Source organism: Nicotiana sylvestris, chromosome 7, assembly GCF_000393655.2.
Source record: "Nicotiana sylvestris chromosome 7, ASM39365v2, whole genome shotgun sequence".
NCBI classification, from domain to species: Eukaryota; Viridiplantae; Streptophyta; class Magnoliopsida; order Solanales; family Solanaceae; genus Nicotiana; species Nicotiana sylvestris.
Window position 1 is genome coordinate 93,784,659 of NC_091063.1, and position 18,299 is coordinate 93,802,957.

The 18,299-nt window shown below is 40.0% G+C and overlaps 2 protein-coding genes and 2 pseudogenes across 2 annotated transcripts; all 4 read right to left on the minus strand.

The window, feature by feature from the left end:
* Nucleotides 1–5,683: 5,683 nt before the first annotated feature.
* On the minus strand, nucleotides 5,684–6,432 carry LOC138873451 (uncharacterized; annotated as a pseudogene).
* Nucleotides 6,433–6,788: 356 nt separating this feature from the next.
* On the minus strand, nucleotides 6,789–7,475 carry LOC138873453 (uncharacterized). Its single transcript, XM_070151922.1, has one exon. The coding sequence runs from the start codon at nucleotides 7,473–7,475 to the stop codon at nucleotides 6,789–6,791; it is 687 nt and encodes a 228-aa protein (XP_070008023.1).
* A 298-nt stretch (nucleotides 7,476–7,773) lies between these two features.
* Nucleotides 7,774–8,516, minus strand: LOC138873454 (uncharacterized; annotated as a pseudogene).
* A 291-nt stretch (nucleotides 8,517–8,807) lies between these two features.
* LOC138873455 (uncharacterized) lies at nucleotides 8,808–16,243 on the minus strand. Its single transcript, XM_070151923.1, has 2 exons — nucleotides 16,147–16,243; nucleotides 8,808–9,520 (listed from the first exon to the last, which is right to left on the minus strand). Exons 1-2 carry the CDS (start codon nucleotides 16,241–16,243, stop codon nucleotides 8,808–8,810), a joined length of 810 nt encoding a protein of 269 aa, XP_070008024.1.
* Nucleotides 16,244–18,299: the final 2,056 nt, after the last annotated feature.

The window sequence follows — 18,299 nt, forward strand, 5'->3', positions numbered from 1 at the left end:
TGGTACTCGGGATAGTGGTACTGTTCTTGTTTTGTAGCAAATTGTGGCTCGTGACAAGGCTGTCCTTGGCCATTGGCCCAGGCTTGACGTATTTTGGTCATTTGTTGTTTCAGTGTTCTATTTTCCTCAACCACAGTAGACCCTTGTTGAACCCTCTGATCCTGAGTCTCTTGAGCACTCGTAACAGCTTCGATGTCAGTTATCATTTTCCTTGGATCTTGTGTTTCCAGCTTACCACAACCGACCACCTCAACTTTCTTCACAATTCAAAACAAAACATGTTAGAATGGATTGGGTCGGTCCTCGTTATTCACAACATCTTTTCCCATTTTTCTTCAATTCTTCCTTTCCATTTTTCATTTTTCATTTTTTTTTTGGTTGCGGTCGAATCTTATGGAGATTGCCTACGTATCATGACCCCGCATGAATCAGACAGTGCGTAGTTCTTGCAAATAAAAGGTAAACGACAATAAAATATTTTTTGGAATTTTCCATTTTCATAATAACGACAAAACTGACCAACTTAACGATGCAATACAGAGTCGAAAATCAAACGACCCATATACTCTAATCAAAATAAATACAAACCCAAAAACAAAATGACAGATTCCTTCCCCTATATGCCAACTTTGACCCAAAAATCCGAACGGTATTCACTTGACCACTGACTCTTTTCTTGTTTTTTCAAAATTAAAATAAATGACCCAGTATTGCAAACACGGCCTTCCTGCGTCTCGGGGGCGAAGATTTTAAGGTTGTGAGGGTCAAAAATCAAAATACGACCAAAGGTGGCTGTTTATGCAAAGTCAGCCTTCCGACACACCGTTTGGGAACATTTGGCTATTTTTGACAAAAACGGCATCACCTGGTTTATTTATGACAAAAATTAAAATTTTGATATTTTTTAGTTATTTTTGCAAAGGGGAGGTTGGGCCCGATGAGGGTTGCGTGCGTATCTCACGCCCTGTGAGAATCAAACCATGCGTAGTTCGGGCGAATTATCCGAACTATTTTAAAACATGACTCTTTTCCATTTTTATTTTTGGCATTTCATAAGCGAATAAAAACTATTTTTTAGAAACAAGACTCTCTTTTTCCTTTTTCTTTTCAACAAATAAAACAGCCTATTTTTCCAAGCTAAAAATAACAGACTCTTTTTCCTTTTCATTTTCCACAGACAATAAAACAACCTATTTTTCCAAACTAAAAATAAAAACCTCTTTTTCCCTTCCTTTTCAACAAATAATGAAACAACTTATGTTTTTCAAACTAAAACAATGACTCTTTTTATCCTTTTCTTTTTCAACAACCAACTTTCCAAAATTAAAAGACTCTTTTTTTTCTATTTTTCTTTGCTTTTTTTTTTAGTAAAACAAAATAAAACATTTTCCTTTTTTTTTATTTCCTCAAAATTTCGGCAGAGTTTTGCCAGTAATTGGTCATTGATTTTTATTTCTAAAATAATCAATTAACTCCCTAACTGATATTTCTTTTGTTCTCTTTTCTCTTTTTTTTTTCTCAATTTTCCAACATTCCCGAGAGTCAGAAACCGATCAACATGCAGGTTCGAAACAAATATATGTACAAAGCAAGTAGGATGTATCAGGATGGTCTTTTCATTTCAGGTTGCTAGTCTTAGACGGACCCAACCCCTGTGTTGAGTCCCCTAAGTCAAATGCAACATGATGCAAATAATCGTTCCTACTAGGGATCCGGTATGAAGTCACGTTATACTATGTTCAAAACCTGGGTCGGTGTTCTAGACTGTGTACCCGAGTGGACGACTCGAGTCGAGGAGGGGGCAACTTTCCGGGAACCAAAAGGTCAATCGGCTTAGTAACTTGTCCGGCCTCTTTCTTATTTCAAGGTCTGACACTAACAGAATAGGGAGTCTCAACCAGTAAGAACATCCCCGTAGGTGAAGAGAGAAGGGTGTCGGCACAGTTTATATACAGTTCAAATAATATCAAAGCGGTAACATTTAGCACATTCAGCACAAAACATGTAGGAAAATCAGATACAATAAAATACAACAATTTATCTAAGCTCGAATTCTGAACCTTGAACCAGAGATTCTGGGTTCTATCCCCAGCAGAGTCGCCAGAGCTGTCACACCTCCTTTTCACCTACACCCCGCAAGGGCGTAAAGGAGTTTTTCCATTTAAAGGACAATCGGAATGGGATTTAATTTATTAAGAGATTTAGAGTCACCACTTGGGATATTAATGGTGTCCCAAGTCACCGGTTGAATCCCGAACCGAGGAAAAATATGACTCTGTTAACAGTCCGCGAACCAGAAATTCGGTTAAGAAATTCTGTTAACCCGGGAGAAGGTGTTAGGCATTCCCGAGTTTCGTGGTTCTAGAACGGTCGCTTAACTATTATAATTGACCTATTTACTTGATTTTAGTACATGTTTTAGTCCATGGTGCAATTTTAACTTTATAACCGCTCTTATTGAATTATTTTTTTAGGAAGATTTCAACATTATTAAAACACGTCTTGAACCACGTCACATAAATGCACCTGCGGTCCTCAACATATTTTATCTAACATTGTTAAGATTTGGATTTGGGTCACATAAATGCACACCCGAGTTTAGGAAGGTAATTTTTAAAATAGCGCACCCAAAGCAACTATGCATTTTCAACTTCTCGAGGGCCATGGAAATTTGCTAATGGCACACCTCGAATTCTAAAGGATATAAGTTAATTAAGCGAGGGCCACCGGTTACCTCATTTAATTTGTGGCACACATCGAACCTTTTCAAAGGATTTTATTATTTGAAGTTGTTATAATCAGGTCGCATGAAATGCACCCCCGAATTGAGATTCACGTATCGTAACCATGCCATGGGAAACGTACCTATGGTATTAACATCGCGACCCAGGCCTCTCATTATTAATTACTCTACTTCTACCTACGTAATTAAATGAACAGGTTCAAAGTTAAATTGAATCCTGAGCCTTATCAGCTTCAAACAATTCCAAACATGATCAATTAACTCTTAAAATACAAATGGCCAAATAAACTTACTGCCATATTTTATATTAAAAAAAATAACAAACCAATACATCAATCTAATAAATATATCAAGCATATGATTTGATTCAAAGTAGCAAAAATTAGCATGAATTCATCCAAAAGATTTCAAGAAGGAAGTACCTATCTTTACAAAACAGACAAATGAACGAAGACGACGAACAAAAGATAAAATAACATCGAAGAGCGACAATAGCCAATATCATTCACTATACTAGCAATTTCAAATTGAGATAATATTAGTGCAAAGAGTGGACCTTACAGCTGAGAACTTCCTTTTATATTGAAGAACCTTCGGTGAAGCCAAAAATACCAGGAAATCGGCAACTACAATTTTGACCCAAGCAAAAGCAAAACAGGGACCTTCCAACGGAACAGAACCAAACGGCCAAAACCTTAATGACGAGCTCGAAACAAAACCCGGGCGCAATCTATACAAGCAATCATTTCGAGTGCAAAAGGGCTCTCGTTTTGGATTGAAAATAGTAGCCGGTGGTCGCTGTTGGTTGTTCGGAATGAGGGGGAGGGGGGGTGAGCGTATCTGTGTCGCATGCGTTGATTTCCTTTTCTAATGAAGAAGAAGATGGAGTCAGACGGGGTGGTGTTCTGTTAGCTTTTTGGTGTTTGTTTCTTCTCTTTTTGAGTATTTGTTTTTGTGTTTTTAGCTCCTAGGTACCTTAGGCTCCCAAATGAAAATGGCTGATCTCTATGTAGATCTTGGGGTCCTTCATTTTTGTTTGTTTTTCCTTCGGTCTTTTTAGAGAAAGCGGCGCTGCCTTTTGGTCAGCCTTTTTCTTTTTTTTTTCTTTTTTTCCTCCTTTTTTTCTTTAGGCTTTGTTTCATATATATAGGTCTAGGTTAGTGGTAGGGTTTTAGGTTAAGGGGTATGGGCCTAGGAATTATGGACTTGGCAATTGTGGGCTAGGTCCAAAATTAGGCCTAAAGATGGGTTGCTCGAGCACAAGCTCTATTCTTTTGCCACGAATGAGATTAAAAATACGCGCCCATTTGTTAATTATTCCTACTATTCAAATAATTATTAAAATAAAACTAACCATTAAAACAAATCTATTTTTGGTATTTTCAAAATATCATATTAAAATAAAAATACGATACTATTGTCGTATATATTTTTAAGATTTCTTTTTTTAACTAAAAATGACTACAAAACATAAATGAACCTATTTTTGTGATTTTGTTTTCTTGTAATAAAATAGAGTAAAAAGAGTCCAAATTACTTAAAATATTTATATTATGCCTAAATTAAATAATTTACGCTAATATATAAAAGATCTTGGGGAGGGTCAAAAATCACATGTCTACACTAGGGACTTCCGAATTCGATTGCGGGCATACGACCAAGTCCCAAATTACGATGTGAATCCACCAGGATCATGAAACTATGGATGCAGATCTATTTGCTCAAAATATTAACTGAAGTCAACTCAAATAAGTTTTAAGGTATGAATTCACATATTAATTAAATTTTCACATAAAAAACTTTCAGAAAAGAGATACGGACTGTGCACGTAAATTGAGAAAAGATAAAAAAAGGTTTTGAAACACAGAATTATGGGTTAAAGCTCTAGATGGCCTATCGGGCCATCACAGGGGCGTTTCAGAAAGAATAATGAATTTATCTGTTAGATTCCCTTTGTTATTTCATATTTTATTTGGTTAGATTTGGTTCACCGCATTAACAAAAAATAATTTTTAACTTACAATTTCGGATAAATTATACTCACCATTTGGTTGGTTGTACATGATATTAGATAATTGTTGTATAACTTAGGGCAAAGTGCAGCAATAGCCACTTTTAAGTTTGATATTTAAAATATATCCATCATTTATAATGTCTTTAAAGATTAGCCAATTCACCCAAACTTCGGACAAAATATTTTGAATTTGGAAATTCAGGAATTAGTGTCCAGAATTTGGAACTTCAGGACTTAGTATCATGAATTTTTGAACTGCTAATTTGAAATTCAGGATACTTTGTTCTGAATTCCTGAACTACTAATTTAAAATTCAAGATATAAGATTCCAATTTCTGGACACAATTTTTGAACTTTAGGACACGATGTCCTGAAGTTTGAACTTTGAGGTTTAAACTCTAGGACGCTCTGTCCAAAAGTTTGAACAAAAATGGCTAATCTTTAAATACATTGTAACTGTGAATATATTTTAAATAGTATGCTTAAAAGTGGCTACTTGGTGTCATTTCCACTATAACTTAATACAACATTCGGTTGGTCTCATTAAATTTCGCATTGCTAGTAGTTGCATAAATAAGTTATGCATGTGTATTACTTATTTTAATGTTGGAGGAATGTGAAATAAGAATGTATGCATGTATTAACAATAACTAGATAAAAGTAATCGTTTTTTAAAACAAAAGATACCATATGGTTTAAAGTAATTAATTTTTTTAAAAACAAATCCTAAAGTAAGCAATATCTGCATAAGAATTCTTACATTATTATTTACGGCATATCAATATCTAATCTCATCATAAATAGTATGTAAACCAAACAACCCCTAATTTTACTAAAATACAGATGTAACGATGTAAGTATTGCATAAGCATGTAGAAACGAACTAAACCAAGTACTATATAAAAGCAACGGAAAAGGGAGGCTAGCTAGAAACTAATAAACGGATTTTTTTGGTTATCAGCACGGTCTTTGATGATCATGTTGTTGGTATAGTTCTTGGAACGAAAGTCAAGAAAAAGTAGCAAAAGTGAGGTATTAAAGGTCATATTAAAGCACAAAGTTCCAACCCCAGAGCACCCAATCTCAGTTGTGAGGTGATAATACATTGTTGCCACTGCACATCGGAAGTTAAGGATGAATTGAAAAATTTGGCAGTTTGTGACCAACCTCTTCCACCGTGGCCTCTTTCCCATTGCACAAAGGAAGTAATAAGCGTACATTATAACATGAACCGAAGAATTTGTAATCACCCCAACATGGATCATCGACTGTGAATTCGCACTAGAAAGAGTGAGGTAACAGATAACAGGCACCGTAGCATGGTGGTACACATGGAGGAACGTGAGCCTTCGTGATCGAGAATTACTGAGGATGATCTAAAGGGTGTCTATGAATTCAAGAATCTTGGAAAGGTAAAAGAATTTAGCCAGAAGAACAAAGGTCCACGTGGAAGAGTATGATTGGCAGGGAAGCAGACTATCCATTTCCAATCATGATGTGGCATTTGATGAATGACGGAGAGGCTGCAGTCGACGGCCATGATGAGAGAGAGGAGGCAGAGAATGAGACTGTGCACGATAGTGATGCGGTGGAGGGCGGTGGCGGAGAAGGTGGGAAGAAATGGCGAGAAGCGAAGAGCTAATAGAGTGAGAATGTGAAATAAGGATATATGCATGTATTAACAATAACGAGTTAAAAGTAATATCTTTTTTTTTTAACAAAAGATACAGTACCCTGGTTAAAAGTAATTAAAAATTAAAAAAAATCTTAAAGTAAGCAATATCTGCATAAGAATTCTTACATTATTATTCACGACATATCAATATCTAATCTCATCATAAATAGTATGTAAACCAAACAACCCCTAATTTTACTAAAATACAGATGTAACAATGTAAGTATTGCATAAGCATGTAGAAACGAACTAAACCAAGTACTATATAAAAGTAACGGAAAAGGGAGGCTAGCTAGAAACTAATAAACGAATTTTTTTTGGTTATCAGCACGGTCTTTGATGATCATGTTGTTGGTTTAGTTCTTGGAACGAAAGTCAAGAAAAAGTAGCAAAAGCGAGGTATTAAAGGTCATATTAAAGCACAAAGTTCCAATCCCAGAGCACCCAATCTCAGTTGTGAGGTGATAATACATTGTTGTCACTGCACATAGGAAGTTAAGGATGAATTGAAAAATTGGGCAGTTTGTGACCAACCTCTTCCACCGTGGCATCTTTCCCATTGCACAAAGGAAGTAATAAGCGTACATTATAACATGAACCGAAGAATTTGTAATCACCCCAACATGGATCATCGACTGTGAATTCGCACTAGAAAGAGTGAGGTAGCAGATAACAGGCACCGTAGCATGGTGGTACACGTGGAGAAACGTGAGCCTTCGTGATCGAGAATTACTGAGGATGATCAAAAGGGTGTCTATGAATTCAAGAATCTTGGAAAGGTAAAAGAATTTAGCCCAGAAGAACAAAGGTCCACGTGGAAGAGTATGATTGGCAAGGAAGCAGACTATCCATTTCCAATCATGACATGGCATTTGATGAATGACGGAGAGGCTGCAGTCGACGGCCATGATGAGAGAGAGGAGGCAGAGAATGAGGCTGTGCACGGTAGTGATGCGGTGGAGGGCGGTGGCGGAGAAGGTGGGAAGAAATGGCGAGAAGCGAAGAGCTAATAGAGTGAGAATGTGAAATAAGGATATATGCATGTATTAACAATAACGAGTTAAAAGTAATATCTTTTTTTTTAACAAAAGATACAGTACCCTGGTTTAAAGTAATTAAAAATTAAAAAAAATCTTAAAGTAAGCAATATCTGCATAAGAATTCTTACATTATTATTTACGGCATATCAATATCTAATCTCATCATAGATAGTATGTAAACCAAACAGCCCCTAATTTTACTAAAATACAAATGTAATGATGTAAGTATTGCATAAGCATATAGAAACGAACTAAACCAAGTACTATATAAAAGCAACGGAAAAGGGAGGCTAGCTAGAAACTAATAAACGTATTTTTTTTGGTTATCAGCACGGTCTTTGATGATCATGTTGTTGGTATAGTTCTTGGAACGAAAGTCAAGAAAAAGTAGCAAAAGTGAGGTATTAAAGGTCATATTAAAGCACAAAGTTCCAACCCCAGAGCACCCAATCTCAGTTGTGAGGTGATAATACATTGTTGCCACTGCACATAGGAAGTTAAGGATGAATTGAAAAATTTGGCAGTTTGTGACCAACCTCTTCCACCGTGGCCTCTTTCCCATTGCACAAAGGAAGTAATAAGCGTACATTATAACATGAACCGAAGAATTTGTAATCACCCCAACATGGATCATCGACTGTGAATTCGCACTAGAAAGAGTGAGGTAACAGATAACAGGCACCGTAGCATGGTGGTACACGTGGAGGAACGTGAGCCTTCGTGATCGAGAATTACTGAGGATGATCTAAAGGGTGTCTATGAATTCAAGAATCTTGGAAAGGTAAAAGAATTTAGCCAGAAGAACAAAGGTCCACGTGGAAGAGTATGATTGGCAGGGAAGCAGACTATCCATTTCCAATCATGATGTGGCATTTGATGAATGACGGAGAGGCTGCAGTCGACGCCCATGATGAGAGAGAGGAGGCAGAGAATGAGGCTGTGCACGGTAGTGATGCGGTGGAGGGCGGTGGCGGAGAAGGTGGGAAGAAATGGCGAGAAGCGAAGAGCTAATAGAGTGAGAATGTGAAATAAGGATATATGCATGTATTAACAATAACGAGATAAAAGTAATATCTTTTTTTTTAACAAAAGATACAGTACCCTGGTTTAAAGTAATTAAAAATTAAAAAAAATCTTAAAGTAAGCAATATCTGCATAAGAATTCTTACATTATTATTTACAGCATATCAATATCTAATCTCATCATAGATAGTATGTAAACCAAACAGCCCCTAATTTTACTAAAATACAGATGTAATGATGTAAGTATTGCATAAGCATATAGAAACGAACTAAACCAAGTACTATATAAAAGCAACGGAAAAGGGAGGCTAACTAGAAACTAATAAACGTATTTTTTTGGTTATCAGCACGGTCTTTGATGATCATGTTGTTGGTATAGTTCTTGGAACGAAAGTCAAGAAAAAGTAGCAAAAGTGAGGTATTAAAGGTCATATTAAAGCACAAAGTTCCAACCCCAGAGCACCCAATCTCAGTTGTGAGGTGATAATACATTGTTACCACTGCACATAGGAAGTTAAGGATGAATTGAAAAATTTGGCAGTTTGTGACCAACCTCTTCCACCGTGGCCTCTTTCCCATTGCACAAAGGAAGTAATAAGCGTACATTATAACATGAACCGAAGAATTTGTAATCGCCCCAACATGGATCATCGACTGTGAATTCGCACTAGAAAGAGTGAGGTAACAGATAACAGCCACCGTAGCATGGTGGTACATGTGGAGGAACGTGAGCCTTCGTGATCGAGAATTACTGAGGATGGTCAAAAGGGTGTCTATGAATTCAAGAATTTTGGAAAGGTAAAAGAATTTAGCCCAGAAGAACAAAGGTCCACGTGGAAGAGTATGATTGGCAGGGAAGCAGACTATCAATTTCCAATCATGACGTGGCATTCGATGAATGACGGAGAGGCTGCAGTCGACGGCCATGATGAGAGAGAGGAGGCAGAGAATGAGGTTGTGCACGGTAGTGATGCGGTGGAGGGCGGTGGCGGAGAAGGTGGGAAGAAATGGCGAGAAGCGAATAGCTAATAGAGTGAGAATGTGAAATAAGTGTCACACCTCCTTTTTACGCACCCGAGGGGGCGCAAGGGAGTTTTTTCCAATTAAAGGACAATCAAAACGGGATTGGTTTATTTATTTCAGAGTCGCCACTTGGGAGATTTAGGGTGTCCCAAGTCACCTATTTTAATCCTGAATCGAGGAAAAGAATGACTCCATATTACAGTTTGCGTACCAGAAATCCGGATAAGGAATTCTGTTAACCCGGGAGAAGGTGTTAGGCATTCCCGGGTTCCGTGGTTCTAGCACGGTCGCTCAACTGTCATATTCGGCTTATTTATCTGATTTTAAACACAATTATGAACCAATGTGCCAATTTTAACTTTTTACCACTTTATTATTATTATTATTTTTAAAAGAATGTGAACATCGCTTAAGACATGTCTTCGGACTGCGTCACATGAAATGCACCCACAATCCGAAACATATTTTATTTGATGTTTTGGGATTTGGATCTGGGTTGCATGAAATGCACATCCAAGTTTAAGAAAGTAAATTATTAAACACGCGCCTAAAGAGACTATCGCGTTATTATTTTGGGAAGGCCACGAAATTCACTAAGCGGCCCTCCTGAATTCTAAGTAATTTAAAACAAGTATTTACTGAGGGCCCCGCAATTTGTATTTTTATTCGGCGAGGCTCATCTCATTCTTATTTTTTAAAGGAATTTGCAACGTCATGGAAATGCATCTCGGGCCACGCCACAATCAATGCGCCCGTGACTAGAGACACATTTCGACTCCGTTGAGATTTGGATTTGGGTCACATAAATGTGCACCCGAGTTTAGGGAGATAACATTATTAAAGGCGCGCCTAAAGCAACTAGCGCATTATTATTTTGGGGTAGGGCCGTGAAATTTGCTAAACGGCCCGTCCCGGAATCTAAGTATTTAATACATATATTTTGTGAGGGCCCCGCAATTTGTCCCTTTTATTTGGCGAGGCTCGTCTCATTTTATTTTTTTTAAATTTTTTATATTTTTAAAACGATGCCATTTTTACGCCTTTAACAATACTAAACCTTACGACTTCTTTACAACTAAAATCTCATAACTTGTCAAAATTTAATAAAATGAGTCTAGTGAATGAGTGTTTCGGGAGTAGTAAGAGCATGTACTAATAATAATTTTGTCCGAATGACCTAAGCAAAGGAAAGGACGAACAGATTAACGTCAAACTTGTGTCATAGAACAGCTAGTCCAACTTAATTAAATGACATCGGATAAATAAGAATCGCGTAACGCAAAATGAGCAAAAATGCATACGATGAAAATATAAGCAGAAAATTATCATACCAATTTCTATATTGCATCTTCGAACATTTAACGTAACATTTCCTTATCTAATACTTGAGGTTTACTAACCTTTGAACCTCGGCAAACTCGGGACGACAAACACGACCCCGACGGGACTCAAACCGGACCTCTCTGAACGAAGAAAAACGACGGAACCTCGGACAAACACCTCGACGTACCGGACCTCGATGAACCAAAGACGACCTCGATGGAAATAGAAAGCTCGGATCCACAACTGTCAACAACCAAGGATTGTTTGGTTGCTGCTGTATTTTTCCGGCGCAACACCTGGTACGTGAAGCTGCAGCAGGAGGGGGTCGTTTGGGCAGTTGAAGAAGAAGTCGATAGGATCTTTCTCTTCAGGTGGTTTTGGGCGATGGGGAAGGTGACGAGATGGAGGGAGCTGGGCGATGGTGGACGTGGGACGGAGAGGGAGCTAGGCAAGGGTGGTTGTTGGTGGGTTCGGATGTGGGTGAGCAGCTGTGGAGATTGGAGGGTCGTTTGGGCAGTGGTCGATGGGGCTGAACGACGAGCAGCAGGGGTTATGGGGAAGCTGGAAGGGTGGTTTGGTGATGGTCGATAAAACAGTAATAGAGGACAGCCGGTGGTTGTAGGCGATGGGGAAGGCGACGGTGGGAGGTGCGACTGGAGGTGGTCGCAGGTTTCAGGCGGTGGTTATGGCGTTGGGGGAGTGGGGGCAGTGACGACGAAGACGAAGCAGCAGTGTTCGTTGGATTTAATGGAGGAAGAAGGCGATGGTCGTTCGGACGTGAGGGGGGCGTCGCGACTGGTTTTGCTTGGTGTTTGGATGTGGTCGACGGACAGCAACGACGCAGCAGCAACAGCTGCTGCTCGACGGCTTTAATGGAGGTTCGCCGGCAAATGGTTTGACGGAGCTAGGAGGAGGATGAGTGGTCTGTTTATGGTGGTTTCACGGTGGGGGACGATAGGGTTTTGCTTAGGCTTTTCGGTCCTGAGATAAGGAGGAAGACGATGGTGGTTTTTGTTTGCTGTTTCGGACGTGAAGGCGTGAAGGTTTTGGAGTAGGGTTTTTATCGTTTTTGTTCTTCTCCTTTTAGGAAGAAGATGGAGGAACAGTGCCAATCCTCTCAAAATTTTCAAAAGTCCTCCTCTTCAAAATCCTTGTCCGTGTATTAATGCTCATTTGTCCAGAAAAATGAGCCCCACGCGTGGTGGGGTTCCCCGTGTATGGGATTCCGTCTGTGTTCCCCACGTGTGTCCCCTCATGTGTGGTGGACTCGGATTATTATGGGCTAGGTCCGAAAATTAGGCCTAACAACGGGTAGTTTGAACCCGAATATTATTCTTTTGCCCGGACCCGATTAAGAACACGACGTTGTTCGACTAATCCTATGTAAGCAAAATAACTACCAAAATAAGACTAATATTTAAACAAAACTATATCTTTTTTTAATATTTTTCAAGATTAAAATAGCTATGAAATATTAATAAAACTATGTTTTTTGTAATTTTCGTTTTTAAATAAAGATAGAATATAAAGTAACATTTTTGTATTTTTCAAAATTTAAAATGACTACAAAACATTAATAGAACTATATTTTCTTGGTAATTTTCGAAATTATGTAAAGTACCGAAATAAAGTACAATTTTGTATTTTTTCAAGTTTATGAGAAATACATAAACTAAAATTTATATATATTTTTTTGTAATTTTTTCCTTTTGCAACGAAATATGGTAAAAATAGTCAAAATGGCTATATTAGACCCAATTTCACATATCCACGCTAAAAATGTGAAAATTCTCGGGGAGGGTCAAAAATCCGGTGTCTACAGCTGCCCCTCTTTGACTGGAAACACGAAGAGTTTTCCGACAAAGAACGACTAGACATATTTTTGACCCGACCATTACTTGGACGGACTACACTAAGGAAAGGAAGGGAATGTGACCGAGCCCTGGTATCTGAGCTGCCTACATATCCTTGGTTATACAGGAATCAGGCCACGTGTAGTTCGGAAATGAGAGAGATGGTAGAGTGTACCGAGGTGGAGAGCCGATCGAGGTGCCGTTCCGTTGAGGTTCCGGTCCGCGGTCCTGTCATTACAACAAAAATGAAAACTGAAAAAGACTAACTAAGCCTATCAGCTACTAGTTACAAGGATTCCTATCTTTAAGTCTTCTGAAACTTGGTCTTGAGTCTTGAATGGTGCTTCATACAGACTTTGGATTTGAACCTTGATACTTGCTAGTTGTAGGCGCTAGTTCTTGAGCAGACCACATATGTTCTCCACTTCCGTACTTTGGATTCATTTTTTTTTTCTCTTTTTTTCTTGTTATTTTTTTTTTGTGACCAGCCTTTTGTGAATGCTGGGGATTTTTTGTTGTAGCCTTCTGCTTCCCGGTGCTGGGGATTTTTATTGCTTCCTGCTAGGGATTCCTGTTGTATTCCTCTGCTTTATTGATTCTAAGTGTGCTCCTTTCTCATATGAGCGGGCTTTTGACTTCAATACTTCAATTGTATTCCATTATTCTCCAGGTGGGCGCCTGATTTCTATTTCTTTTATTTATCCTTGTTCTCCAGGTGAACGCCTGATTTCTTCCTTCCTTTGTCCTTGTTCTCCAGGGCGACCTAGAGCTTAAAGTATTCCCGCATTTTACTGGTGGGCGACCTAGAACTTAAAAGTATTCCCGCATTTTACTGGTGAGCGACCTAGAACTTAAAGTATTCCCGCATTTTACTGGTGGGCGACCTAGAGCTTAAAGTATTCCCGCATTTTACTGGTGGGCGACCTAGAACTTAAAAGTATTCCCGCATTTTACTGGTGGGCGACCTAGAACTTAAAGTATTCCCGTATTTTATTGGTGGGCGACCTAGAGCTTAAAAGTATTCCCGCATCTTACTGGTGGGCGACCTAGAACTTAAAAGTATTCCCGCATTTTACTGGTGGGCGACCTAGAACTTAAAGTATTCCCGCATTTTACTGGTGGGCGACCTAGAACTTAAAAGTATTCCCGCATTCTACTGGTGGGCGACCTAGAACTTAAAGTATTCCCGCATTTTACTGGTGGGCGACCTAGAGCTTAAAAGTATTCCCGCATTTTACTGGTGGGCGACCTAGAGCTTAAAGTATTCCCGCATTTTACTGGTGGGCGACCTAGAACTTAAAATATTCCCGCATTTTACTGGTGGGCGACCTAGAACTTAAAAGTATTCCCGCATTTTACTGGTGGGCGACCTAGAACTTAAAGTATTCCCGCATTTTACTGGTGGGCGACCTAGAGCTTAAAAGTATTCCCACATTTTACTGGTGGGCGACCTAGAACTTAAAGTATTCCCGCATTTTACTGGTGGATGACCTAGAACTTAAAAGTATTCCCGTATTTTACTGGTGGGCGACCTAGAACTTAAAGTATTCCCGCATTTTACTGGTGGGCGACCTAGAACTTAAAGTATTCCCGCATTTTACTGGTGGGCGACCTAGAGCTGAAAAGTATTAAAATTGTTTCCTCGTTCTTCGGAGAAAATTTTTGACAATCGGCAGAAAACTTTCTGCCCCGATTTTGGTGATTTCCCTGGCATCGCTTCCTGCTGCCATCATCAATCCTTTGTTTTCCTGCAGCAGACAAAAAGGATTGAGTTAGTTTTAACCATGGTGGGAGGAGGTGCCTTTCCGGTGGATGATTTTTCCTCTTTTTCCCTTTTCTTGCTCTGTGCCCCCATAACTGGTTGGTGGACAAAGTTGCTTGCTGGGGGTTTCCGGCCTGGTGGGGATTGGTTTTCAATTTATCCTCTTTTCTGCTTTCTCTTTACAGTACATGCTGTGGGAGTCTGCTTTTACTCCCGAAACCACTCTCTTTAGGAGTTTACTTCCTCCAAAATTGCAGGGCACTACATTGCATTGCCTGGGGCTATCCTTTAGGACTGCTGGGGTTATCCTGCATCAGATGAATCCCCCTTGGTCTCTAGTAGTAAGCTTTGAAAAATCCTTTTCAAGAGAAATTTTTAGAAAGAGAAATAAAAAGATAGAAAAAGGAGAAAATATTTCTGAACCAATACTTGGTGGGAAAAGAAATTCGGGAGAACTTATCTGGACGACATGACTGGTCCCCGTGATCATGATGTGCACCATAGATTTCCGACCCAGTCTAGTTGTATCAATCGACTTGCCCGATGATCTGACTTGCCGGGGATAAATGAGTGTCCATTTCTTTGCGAATGTGGATGCTTTTGTTGATCTGTCTTGTTGCCTCATAGTGCCCTTCGAAGGGTTTTCACTAATGAGACTCTCTCTTTTCTCTCAGCTCCCGGCGCCTTATGGTGCCTGTGAAGGTTTTCACCAATAAGACTCTCTCATTTTATATCTCTCATCTTACGTCGCCTTTCGGTGCCTGGGAAGGTTTTCACCAATAAGACTCTCTCATTTTATTTCTTCGTCGAGGAATCGGGGTGTTGTCGATGCGACCCTCTCTTCTGGAGATTCCTTTGACCACCAGTTCACTCCCAGTCTTATGATCCTCTTCTTTGCTGGGGATCGGTGTATTATTCTCGGCTTTATTTGCCTGACTTGGCATCTCTTGGATATTGATCGGGAGGTCTTTTGGACGTCGATGTTGGTCTTGGTGTGAGGGCTAGAAGAAAGGCTTATCAAAATGAAATAATTTCGACGGGTGATCTGCTACAACTTTTGGAATCAAACCTTTGTTGGAATTTTAAAACATAGCCTCTGCCCCAGTTTTCTTACTTGGGGGATTCTACTTTTTACTCTATGTTGAGCCATGTGCGTTATGTACACTGTGCCTTATTATGCGTATTTATGTAAACTATGCATCCTATATACACTATGATGCACACTATGACCGAGCCGTGAGGCGCCTACGTATCCTCTTTGAGGAATCAGGTCGAACGTAGTTCCCAATGTTTGTGGTTTTTATCTTCTTCTTCTTTCTTTTTTTTTCCTTCTTTTTTCATTTTCCTTTAAAGATTTTTCTTTTCTTTCTTTCATATCTTTTCCATTAGTGATTCCAAAAGAGGGGTATGAAAGAATAACTTAAGTCTCAAAAAGGGGGAAGCAAGGGTTAAAAGTGTTTGGATAGAAGAAAGAATTGCCTTCGTCATCTCATTATCCAATAAATACCAAATACAAACAAACGAACCAAAAATTGCCATAATTAAAGAAATTATGCATAATATCTCTTGACTGCATCATAATTGATAGCTATGTCGACACATCTCCCCTCGATATCTGTCAAACACAAAGCACCGTTGGACAACATTCTGGTCACAATATAAGGCCCTTGCCAATTTGGGGCGAACTTGCCTTTTGCCTCAACCTGATGCGGGAGGATTCTCTTTAGCACCTGCTGCCCTACTTCAAACTTCCTGTGGCGTACCTTCTTATTATATGTTCTCGCCATTCTCTTCTGATACAGCTGACCATGGCACACTGCTGCCAATCTTTTCTCGTCTATCAAACTTAACTGTTCCAATCGAGCTTTGACCCATTCATCATCATCAATCTCGGCTTCAGCGACAATCCGGAGGGATGGAATTTCGACCTCCGCTAGTATTACAGCCTCAGTTCCGTACACCAACAAATAAGGAGTTGCACCTACGGAGGTTCGGACGGTAGTGCGGTAACCCAACAAAGCAAAGGGTAATCTCTCATGCCATTGTCTAGATCCTTCCACCATCTTTCGCAGTATTTTCTTGATGTTCTTATTGGCTTCTTCGACCGCTCCATTCGCCTTGGGACGATATGGGGTGGAATTGCGGTGTGTAATCTTGAATTGTTGGCATACCTCTCTCATCAGGCTACTATTAAGATTCGCACCGTTATCCGTGATGATCACTTTTGGGATCCCAAATCTGCAGATGATATGGGAGTGCACAAAATCCACCACTGCCTTTTTAGTTACCGACTTGAAGGTGTTAGCCTCAACCCATTTGGTGAAGTAGTCAATAGTTACTAGAATGAACCTATGACCGTTGGATGTTGCTGGCTCGATAGGTCCAATGACGTCCATGCCCCATGCCACAAACGGCCAGGGTGCTGACATCGCGTGTAACTCTGTTGGCGGAGAATGAATCAGATCTCCATGTATCTGGCACTGATGGCATTTCCTCACGAAAGTGATACAGTCGTGTTCCATGGTGAGCCAATAACACCCTGTTCGAAGGATCTTCCTTGCCAATACATATCCGCTCATGTGTGGCCCACAAACTCCAGCATGTACCTCTGCCATAACCGTCGTGGCTTGACAGGCATCTATGCATCTCAACAATACCAAATCCGGGGTTCTTTTGTACAACACTCCTCCGCTGAGGAAGAAACCATTCGACAAACGCCGAAGGGCTCTTTTTTGGTCTCTAGTGGCCTGTTCTGGATATATCCTCATTCTGAGGTATTCCTTGATATCATGAAACCAGGGTTCGTCATCTGCTTCTTCTTCTACGGCGTTGCAATAAGCGTGCTGATCACGGACCTGGATGTACAGAGGATCAACATACATTTTGTCCGGGTGGTGCAACATTGATGCTAAGGTGGCCAATGCATCTGCAACTTCGTTATGAACTCTCGGGATATGTTTGAACTTCACTGATCGAAATCGCTTGCTCAGATCATGCAAGCATTGTCGATATGGTATGAGCTTTAGATCCCGCGTTTCCTATTCACCCTGAATCTGATGCACCAAGAGGTCCGAGTCTCCCAAGACCAAGACGTCTTGGACATCCATGTCCGCAGCCAATCGCAGACCCAAAATGCAAGCTTCATACTCGGCCATATTATTGGTGCAATAGAAGCGTAGTTGAGCCGTAACAGGATAATGGCGTCCTGTTTCAGAAATGAGTACTGCTCCTATTCCAACCCCTTTCGCATTTGCAGCTCCATCGAAGAAAAGCTTCCAACCTGGTTCTTTGGGTAACTCCAGCTCATTTGTATGCATTACCTCTTCGTCGGGAAAATACGTTCTTAAGGGCTCGTATTTTTCATCAACGGGATTCTCTGCCAGATGGTCGGCCAGCGCCTGGGCTTTCATGGCCGTCCTCGTCACATAGATGATATCAAACTCTGTGAGCAGAATTTGCCATTTTGCCAACCTTCCCGTGGGCATAGGTTTCTGAAAGATATACTTCAATGGGTCCAAACGGGATATGAGATAAGTAGTATACGAAGACAGGTAGTGCTTCAACTTCTGAGCTACCCAAGTTAGGGCGCAACATGTTTTCTCGAGTTGAGTGTACTTGACCTCATGTACTGTGAATTTCTTGCTAAGATAGTAGATGGCCTGCTCCTTCCTTCCTGTGTCATCATGTTGCCCCAGTACACAACCAAATGAATTTTCCAGGACCGTCAGATAAAGAATTAAGGGCTTCCCTGGCTTAGGTGGGACCAATACGGGTGGATTAGACAGATACGCTTTGATTTGGTCGAAGGCCTCTTGACACTCTGCCGTCCAACTTACCGCAGCA

Coding starts and splice junctions, on each gene's coding strand:
- LOC138873453 (XM_070151922.1), bottom strand. CDS start 7,475: ATGCATATATCCTTATTTCACATTCTCACTCTATTAGCTCTTCGCTTC.
- LOC138873455 (XM_070151923.1), bottom strand. CDS start 16,243: ATGGCGAGAACATATAATAAGAAGGTACGCCACAGGAAGTTTGAAGTA. Junction 9,521..16,146: donor GCATCAGGTTGAGGCAAAAG/GCAAGTTCGCCC, acceptor TCACTCTATTAG/CTATTCGCTTCTCGCCATTT.